The sequence below is a fragment of the Drosophila takahashii genome, chromosome 3L (genome assembly GCF_030179915.1).
Source record: "Drosophila takahashii strain IR98-3 E-12201 chromosome 3L, DtakHiC1v2, whole genome shotgun sequence".
Classification (NCBI taxonomy): domain Eukaryota; kingdom Metazoa; phylum Arthropoda; class Insecta; order Diptera; family Drosophilidae; genus Drosophila; species Drosophila takahashii.
In genome coordinates this window covers 5,887,503-5,897,487 of record NC_091680.1, presented here as the reverse complement: position 1 = coordinate 5,897,487, position 9,985 = coordinate 5,887,503, and the positions used below count along the sequence as shown (strand labels likewise).

General features: G+C 37.4%; 1 protein-coding gene across 1 annotated transcript; it reads right to left on the bottom strand.

The window, feature by feature from the left end:
* Nucleotides 1-3,492: 3,492 nt before the first annotated feature.
* LOC108068885 (uncharacterized) lies at nucleotides 3,493-9,958 on the bottom strand. The gene is made up of 9 exons (XM_070215090.1): nucleotides 9,796-9,958; nucleotides 6,446-6,552; nucleotides 5,662-6,009; nucleotides 5,384-5,600; nucleotides 5,035-5,252; nucleotides 4,840-4,973; nucleotides 4,629-4,783; nucleotides 4,329-4,570; nucleotides 3,493-4,066 (listed from the first exon to the last, which is right to left on the bottom strand). The coding sequence occupies exons 1-9, from the start codon at nucleotides 9,854-9,856 to the stop codon at nucleotides 3,656-3,658; spliced, it is 1,893 nt and encodes a 630-aa protein (XP_070071191.1). The 5' UTR covers nucleotides 9,857-9,958; the 3' UTR covers nucleotides 3,493-3,655.
* Nucleotides 9,959-9,985: the final 27 nt, after the last annotated feature.

The window sequence follows — 9,985 nt, the reverse complement described above, 5'->3', positions numbered from 1 at the left end:
ACTTCGGGATTCTGGATAAAAATCAATGGGATTCTGACTTTCTAGAGCGCAGCAGCCAAATCTCAAAAAAATACCTATGCGCAGGCGCAAAAAATTACGGATAAATGAGCGGAAAAGCTCTCTCTTATCAAGAGTTGTTTTTTTTGAAAAAACCCACCCTTCAACTAATCTTTAGTTTGTAAACAAAAGCAGTCGGCCTTATCAGCTGTTTTGATAATTTTTGTTTACATGTGCGGTGGCCTCCAGGGTTGCCGCCCCACTCAAAAAACAGTTTCCACCACAGTGATTGCGAAAAGTAAATGGAAGAATGCTTCCGCTATCTGGATAATCTCGCTTTATTGTGTTATAAAAATGTTTAATTATGACACAACACTTGGGCCTATAAATTAAGCGAACAACAACAGCAAAAAAATAACGAACAAAGGCAACGCCTCAAAAGGTCAAGTGGGCGTGGCATTTAATTTGTTATTTCATAGTTTTTTCTGCGCCTAATCGCCGGTGGGTATCATTAGCAAAGGCGCAGTTCCTCATGGCGCCTAAATGATTTAAATAACTGCTCACCGAAATGTTAAGGTTTTTAGGTTAACTAATTCCATGACTTCAAGTACCAAATTTGTTCCAGTTATCTGATAATGCAAGCCCATTCTTCTTTGCTGACCTTTTTGGGTTTCCAAGTCTCATTCAGCTGTCAGCACTTGTCTCAACCTTTAATTACATTTTGAATTATATTGCCAAATGGCTGCTGTGGTAAACTTCCGTGAATTGATTGATAGCTGTACAATTTATTTAATCTATTAAGGGTGGAGGGGTGAAAAACCAAGTACAAATGAAAAGTCTCTCCGCACTATTCTTCTGAAAAACTTAAAAAAAAGAAGTGCCAACGATGAGTTGCCCAAAGGAAAACATTATACATGCCATATGTGTGTTATACTGTGCGCCAGACGTTTGGTAATGAAAGCATATTTTTACATTACTGATTTTTACAGAGTTACTGAAGTTGCCTTTGATGCACTATTAAAAATTCTAGTTTATTTGACGAGGCTATTAATGAAAGTAAGCAAATAGGATTTAATAAAATTATATTCGATACAAAATTAATATTTTTAAAATTTTATTTAAATATAAAGAAGGAACCAATATTGCTCTAAAAAGATGAAATTTACAAATTGAAAGAACAATTTAATTTAATTTTTTGAAATACAATTTAAAATATTAATTTACTTAATTTCCATATTTTAAATACATTTTAAAATATCTATAATATTAATTTAGTTAATATATTTTTAATTTTTTTAAATACATGTTAATGTTTTCAGATATATTTCTGTGCAAGTTGCAGCGATACATTTTAACCTGATAACTTTTAACAGAAAAACGATCACTTTTTTCCGAGTGGTTTTTCTTCGGCGTTTCTTTGGCTAGCTGATGATGATTTTCATGTGCGCATGACAGCGCAATACAATGCAACGAAAGACGAAAAACGAAAGACTCAGGCCACGAACGTGCAAGTTATGAGACATGCGGCTGCTGCGCTGGGCAAAGGCAACAGCAATAGCAATAGTAAAGGCAAAAAACTTTAAGGTCGCCTCTAAATCGCATAAAAAGCACAACTTTGAAGCCTTTGTGTGGCTGGTGGTTGGTGCAATTTGGGTGCCATTTTGGTGTCACCAGCAGCAAGTTTTTCCTCTCGTTTCCCCTTAAAGAGCGATAAAATCAATTGCAGCCAAAGCCGACGCCAACGCGAATTACATCAAATTAATTTCTGTATCTTCATCAATTTTTAGTTAATCATTTCGCTGCATTCAATTGAAACACTTTGGCTCAAGGTCGTCGTCGCCGTTTTGGTTATAGTTAGCCACACAGATCTACGTGCCCGAGATGGCCTAGAAAAGTGGTGGAGAAATCACCCAAAAAACCCACTGGGCGGGGTCGTTATGCAAAGAAATAAATATAGGAGAGAAGGCATGTCGCGGCATTTTAAAAATATTTTAGAGTGCCACTTCCACCTTATGATTCAATTAGTGTGTTTTGCTCACTCGCTTCTTAAACTGTCATTAATCATAAATGAGCAAAAAAAGCGCAACAAAATCTCAAACAATCATTGTATGCAAAACAGTGTGTGAAAAAAACGCTGCCATTCTGCGCATAAGTGTAATGTGATATCATAAACATATTTGGATTCTTTTGTTTGTTTTCGCACAGTCAAATAAATTAATTAGCCGCCGGGCTCTTGGTTCCGATTCCGTGTTAATTTTTACACCCAAGAACAGGCGAGCGTTTGCCAAAACAATAATAGAGGAATCGAAAATTGCACAATTAGCAGTGTATTTCTGCGGCTGATGCTCAAATTGCAGCGGCAGCGGTTGTGCGATTGGGCAATATTAAAAGTCCTCAACCATATTAACACTTTTTGGGCAATGCTTTGCGGCGCGCCGCAGTCGCGAAAATTTGTGTCAAACTTCAGCGTCTTCGAGGCAACAACAAACAGAAAATCATGCGGCTAGGTGCACGACCGACAAAAACAAAAAATAACAGTCAAAACACATAAATCTCCATGGCTCAGCGGTGACAAGCTCTCGAAAACACCGAAAATGGACGTGTCAATGGCTGAGGACAAAGCCGGTCGCATGAGGAAGTGCTGCAGGTGGCACGAGTCACCTTCGACTTCCTTATGCCTGCCGCATGCGGCGGCATAAACGGTAACTCAACAAAACCCGCCTCCAAAGGCCACAGTTACATCGAGATTGGAACAAATTGAAACGATTTTAAAAGGGCGATCCTAAAAGCTAGCAACATCTTTAAAAAATCACAATTTTTAAAGTTTTTAACCCTATAAATAGGCAACACAATACGTTAGATCAAAAATACATGTAAGTAAAGTTAGGCTTAAGTGTAAAATATTTAATATTAAATGTAATGGTTTAAATTAATTGTATAATTTAAAAATAAATAGATAAATATTAGAGAAAAACTTTAAAATTTTGGAAAAGAGAAAGTTGTTAGTATATATGTTTTTTCGGTGACACTTTTCGAAGCTCACATTTAAATTAACAATTTGTGTCGCCCTTACATAAATTAAAAATTTTCCAGCACTAATTCGTTTTACCTATAAAAACTAGAACCCAAAACCAGAAGCATTTAATCTAAGAGCTTCAGATCACCATGAGCTTTGCAGCCCTTATTAACATTTGCGGTAAGATCTTCGTTGTTTTAATAAAACGTTTACTTAATAAAACGTTTACCATTTAGTGATTGCTATTCTTGCCAGATCAGGTACACCACGTCCACCACATTGCCGTGGATGCAAAAAGTAAGAGAAGGAATAACATAAAAATAACATAACATATTAAATTAACATGTTTCAATAAAATAAGAAATAAAAACATATTTTCGTTCAAAACATCTCTTTAAAATATTTTATTCATTAAGAAACGAAGAATTTCATAATTATTATATTTAAAATTTTTAGAAACCTTGAGTGCTTTTTCACTCACGATCATAGTTGGCAAAATCAAAACTTAACACTAGCACGCTGAACCTACAAAAAAGACTACAGTAAACTTATCTCTAACTAAAACAGAATTTCGTGGGCCATAAGCTATATACACAATGTGCTCAGAACAGGGCCAAAACTGTTGGCCAATTGCAATGGTCATCAATCGATTTGTCCTTTGTGTGCTATATACGAGTCGTACAGTGAGGACTCCTTGCGACGCTTTAACCGCGAACAGGCAATGAAAAGGGTAACTGTGAGCACGCATAATACCGCTGAACAGCCAGCAGTTAGTGCCGAAAATGTGGATGTCTTCAGGCAGGTTTGATGTGGTGCCAGGGGTTTCGTCTGTCGATGGGCATACACATCATCGCCATCGGTTTCACCCTCTTGTAAAACACGCAGCGATTGGAAGAGATTTACATTTTCAGATAGGGAATTAGATGGTGGATTCTCAGTGGTCAGTCCTTCGCCATCGGCGGATAATGGTGGTATGGAGAGATTTGTGGCTGTCATATTAGAGGTATCCCGCTTGGTCACCGCCTTTAGATTTCTCCAGTGACATGGTTGGCTCTGTGAAAAAATTAATAAATAATTATTGCAAATATAATAAAATTGTAAAGGAATAAAAAATAAATGTTTTAAAAACCTTAATGTTTTAAATCAAAAAATCTTAAAATTAATAAACTTTTATATAAAAAAAAAATAATAAATAGATTTAATTTTCTCTAAAACATATTTAAATTGTTTTAAAAAATGAACAATTATTTTTTAAATTAAAAAAAAATGGTTCGAAGAAATTATCATGACAGTTGAACTAAAATGTATAACTTACTGGACACCTTCCATGGCACATCCGCACATCGCACTCGATATAGAGCGCCGGGGAGCCAGTGAACCTGAAGGTCTTCATGTACGCGTACACCTGCGTCTCGTACACTCCCGAATCCGACCAGGAGCCCCTGAAGCGTGAGATGAGCTTGTCATCCACCGGACAGCCGTGCTGATCGATGAGCTGTATCCGCTTGTTGGCGCCATTGTGGGCATAACAATCGTTGACCACGATATCGAAGCCGTCTGCGCAGGGGATCGTTTTAATAAATCAGTTTAGATACTGGCGATTAAATCCATTTACCATATTTGCTCCTCATGTAGATGATCAAGGTCAAAGGGTCGCCCACACGCACTGGACCCGTCACACGGGGACCTCCAATGCCATAACCATTCTGGATCTCCATATAACATTCAGGGGGACTCAATGTGAAGACCACGGGATTGCCAGTAGCCACTCTGAAGGAGGTAAATAGATTTTAATAAATATATTTCATCATATTTTCCATACTTACTCCACATCTAGAAAGGGAAAGGTTACAGTCTTCCAGAAGTCATAGCCATACTCGCAGGTGACCTTGAAGTGCTCATCGTACTCCTCTTCGATCAATGGATTATACTGAACTGTTACCGTGTTCCACATAAAGTTCTAAAAGAGATACAAATTATTTTTAAGTCTTGTAATTAAATCCAATATAAATCATATGCACCGTGGGATTCTTGCGACTTTCTTCTTGCAGGGAATTCTTTCCCAACGTTCCACATCGATTTAACTGAATGTAAAACTCGTAGTAATCTCTACCAGATCCATTGATGTACATGCAATCCGGATCGTAGGCATAGCCAGCCGAATATAGTAAACCACTGAAGGAGCCATTGAAACCAATTCGTATTTTCATGTAGTCATCTTGACATTCTGCTTCGATATCTAAATTAAGAAATAGAAAGAAGGTGCAATTATTTTGCAGAATTTAATGTTTTATTGTTTAATAACCAAATCTAAAAAGCCACATCACGAATACCTACTTTGTAAATGCTTAATGAAATATAATATCTTACGCTGAACTCTGGTGCCATTGTGTTGGTGCTGATGTCCCGCGTATTCCTGATCCCAGTACTCCTCCTGCCACTTGCTGTTTTCATAGGGCGCCGCAAGATATCCCGCGCTGCCTGTGGGAGCCCCACTTGAATCCACACCTGTAGAACCGTAGTCCAAATGCACAGGATGGCCAATACGATGGGGTATATAGCCAGAGGAGTCGGGCACGTGATCGGGCTTTATTTTTAGTAATATTATTTAATTACAAAATTCTATAAAATAACCCAGCCAAACTCACCACCTCGTGCTGCAATTTATTGCGCTCCACAGCACTGCTGCTGCGATTGCGCACATCCTTGGGGAATTTCTTGGGACCTGCCAATCCTGCTCTCTTCGACAACTTTGAGGGTTGTGTAGTGGGTCCAGAAATATACGATTTCGAAGAGATCTTAACCAGTTCCTGTTGGGCTTCAGATCCTGTGGCCAAGGGACGAGTGGTTCTCGGCGAAGGTGTGGTGGTTTGAATGCGACCTTTAAAGATCCGATGTGGTGGCACCAAAGTGGGTGGTGCCGAAGTGGTGGTGGCCACACCCGCCGTTTTGCTAACCACCGAATAGTCGGTGCTTTGTTCCAAACCACTGATGGGCTGCAAAAAAAAAAGATGAAAAAGAAGATTTTACAAAAAGTGCGTGTGGCTTTTGGCGCGTGGGGCGTATACGCAATGCCATAAATCAAACGGTCGAGTTTGTGTCCTAAGTCTTTGGTTTTATGAGCCCCCCGAAAAAAACAGAAAAAGTGCTACATCAGCAGTGCAGCAATGGCAACAAAGCCACATAATTTTTTGGCCAGACAAAAGCTTCTTCCGTTCGCGGTCGATACGCAATCTGCATTAGAGCAGAGCATATCCGTTAGACTGTTGGTTGGGCTGACTATTGGCCAACGATTGGTTACGGTTCATGTGGCCTAATCAGGAAGTTCATGCTAAGAACTGTTAAATAGATTAGATTTCCCATAGGCAGACCACTTGGGCAATCGTTGGGCAATCAGTCAGAGGTGAAAGGTGGTTGGTTTTTCTTCCTTACCTGCAATTCCATTAGCAGCATCATCAGAAGCAGAAGAAGAATTCTCCTGAGTAGCAGCTTTGTGTTAAGCAATCTGCACATCTTCATGTCCGTCACTCGACTGGCAGCTGCAAAGAGATGAAAAGATCATGTAACCATAGGGGACCATTCAATATTATCGGTATGCGAATCGGTATCATAATTATCGTCATGCTTGGTGCTACAGCTACATAATGCCGACCTTGCTAGTGGTCACTCAAGTGTTCTCCAGTGTTGGTTACACCAAATGCGTGCTGGCAGGAAGGAAGTTTGTGCTTCATAAATTAATTGTGGCCAATGTGCATGGATATGGTTAGGAGATCTTGGCGATGATGGTATGCCCTTAACTTGATTTATGGCAGATCATAAAGATAGAGGTCATTATTCTATGGTTGCTATTTTGCAAGACCGTCTTACTTTAGTTACTATGTTTAGGTTAACACTAGTACATTTTAATTAGAATTATGATTTATCATCTAGTCTTAAAATTATTATAATAAAAATATTACTTTAATCTTTACTTCTTTTAAAAACTTTTCCATAACTTGTTTAGACTTTTATAAGAATTATTTTTAGATTACATATTTGAAGTCCTTTGAAGGGACTAAAAATTGGTATACAAATTATATTATAAAACTATTTTATTCTATTTTATTTTTATTCAATTTTCTTTGATTAACGATGATTTATTTATTAAATGCTCATACTGGATGGATGTCTTTATTAAAAATTTGATTTTCTTAGACTTCCTAATATTTAAATTAAAAAAACGAAATGCTCCTGAGTTGTTCTATAATTAAATTACCAGCTTATCTTAAAGTAATATCGCAGATTCTGCCCATCAAGCATAATGTTACTTCCGTTGGAGATCTTCCTCCCTATCAATGTCGTAGAAGAAGCTATAGCCAGAACAATGACAACTTCTGAGATACATCATCTTCTAACTCCGTTTGTCTGGCGTTAAGGTCAAAGCCATAAAACTGTCACCCGTTGCGATGGTTTAATTATGGCCCACGCAAAAGAATCCACCTGAGTCTACGGTTTTAGTCTGCGCTTAAACTTGGATTACATTTTAATGAACGATACCCACTGCCCCTATATGATTACCCCTCCTCTCCCACCAAAATCGCTTGGCTGCCTTTTCGCTTAGCTGTAAAAACGCACGCCGTTTGCTTAATTGTTGTTATAATTACTTCAACTTCTTGTTGGTGTTTGGTTCATGTTTGTTTATTGTTTTTTGTTTCGCTTTGCATTTGTGGCTATAGCTACTGTTATTATGCAATAGTTGATGTTGTTTTTGCCGCTTCTTCTTCTTGGGTTTTTGGTTTCGGTTTTTGGCTTTCATTATTTGCCACTCTTGTTGTTTCTGCTGCTGTTGTTGTTCTTCTGCCTTTGCTCCTACACTTGGCTTTTATAATTATAGTTAATCGGTTTCAACTGACCTTGAGCCGTTTTCCTTTGCCTACATTAATTGCAAATAGCTAACGGTTCAAAATACGTTATTCGTAGGTGGCTAAAGTGGTTTAGGCCATTGACAGTTCATCCTGGCCGAAAAATAATGAAGTGTTTATATGATAAGCTATTCGAATGATATGTTTAAAAATTGAGCACATTTTTATGAAAATTTGTAATTTAATATCCCCTAAAAATATATAATACATATTTAATATATTTTAAATTAAATCAGATCATATAATAATCGAAAATATAATCCTGAAATTACTAAGTAATAGCATAGTCTGCTAAATATTTGTTCCTCCAATTTCTTTTTTATTTATTTTTTAAGTATTTATTTTATTTATAAACATATTTTCCAAGATTTTAAAATTTGTTAATTTTCTTTTTTTTTATTTTACATGTACTAATTTGTTACGATCTTTAGTATGAATCTTCAAATCAAAAAACATTTTTTAAGGTAGCTTTTACCAAATTTATATTTTTGGAGATATAAAACCTCATCTTTCTCCTTTGAAAGACTCACCTCTTTCGTAAAAATTCCTTTGATTTTAATCCCTTTATCGCTTTAAATCCACTACAATTTCCGCACTGACCTGCTCAATGTAATTTGGCTTTTCCAACGCGCTTTTCTTCACACCCACAACCGCGAATCACTTTGAATAGTTCACAGTTCACGCACTTTGACCAACTGACACCGAAAAACTTGGCCCATTTCGGTGGGCTTAGCAAATTTTCCCGACGATGGCCATAAAAGTTGACGATCCGGATCCGAAATGTGTTGGTCTCAAAACACTACAAAACGGTTCGCACTGTTCAGTTTTTATTTTTTTAGTATTTTCGAGGTTTTGTCTTGGTCTCACTTTCGATAATGGTTTTCGATATTGCGCGATCTTTGGCTTACAGCTTTTGTCGGGTTTTCTCGGCTACGTCATTTGGGCCGCTTTACATATTGCACGTCTGTTCAAAGGTTTGTTGGTTTTCCGTTTTTTGGAAGCCCGAAAAATCACTCAAGTGCAACTTGCCAAATAGAATCAGCCGCCAAAGTGGGGGAGTTGGGCGAGCGAGTATGTAAGTGGATGGATGGATGTGGATGTATGTTCGCAGATTGCCTAATCTTACATAATAGTCCGAACGGAGTTCCGAGTACCGTTGCCGGTCTTTGGATTTTTGAGTCTTATAACTTTTGCGGACGCTGGTTTGCAGCTCTTCGCGATGCGAGCAGGTGTGAAGCCAAGCGCGGCTAGTGCGGATCTTTATAAAGTTTTCCCCCATCCATCCATACATCCAGCTATCCAATACGGTGCACATAAGAAAATCTAGCTGATGGGCGGATATTTTTATTTTAGTTTGAAAATAAAGAAGAAAATAAGAATTAGAAATTCTATAAAAGGTTCTAACAAATGGTGTCAATGGGATTAATAAATAATATAAATAGGGAACTATTTTTCAAACTTAAAGATTAAATATAAATAAAATATTTTAGGGACTCATTGTAAGTATTAAAATATCATAAGGATGGAGTTATCCTAAATAAATACTTAAGTTAATTACGATCTCTTCAGAGATTAAAAAAAACATTCTTGGACAAATTAATTTTCTATATTTTTTTAAATATTTGAACCCTACTATAATTTCTCATGGATATTTATAAAATATCCTTTAACAAACAAAATGTTTGTATAATATTTGTTACTGTAAACATATTTTTTAAACCATTTATTTTCATAATTTAAAAACTATTTACTCCTTGTAAATTTTTATGTTATTAGACTTTTTCTCTGTGTAGAAGAGCATAGCCAGCCAACCACATTCTAGTGGCTCTCAGGGCTCTCCGCCTGCTGCAGGTTGTGAAAGAATCTCGAAGCAGAGCCCACCTGAGATGATTCCATTTGCTGATTTACTTTCGTTGTGATTCGCCGTTAGAGTTGCTTGCATCGCGGAAGTTAGAGGAAAAGGAGGAGCTGCTGGAGCTGGAAAGATAACCCCTTACCTTTTGGCCAAGGTCAACGGCACCTAACTGTCTGCAGGTTAGGCTCGTTTAATTGCCACCGTTTGCCAAGCGTG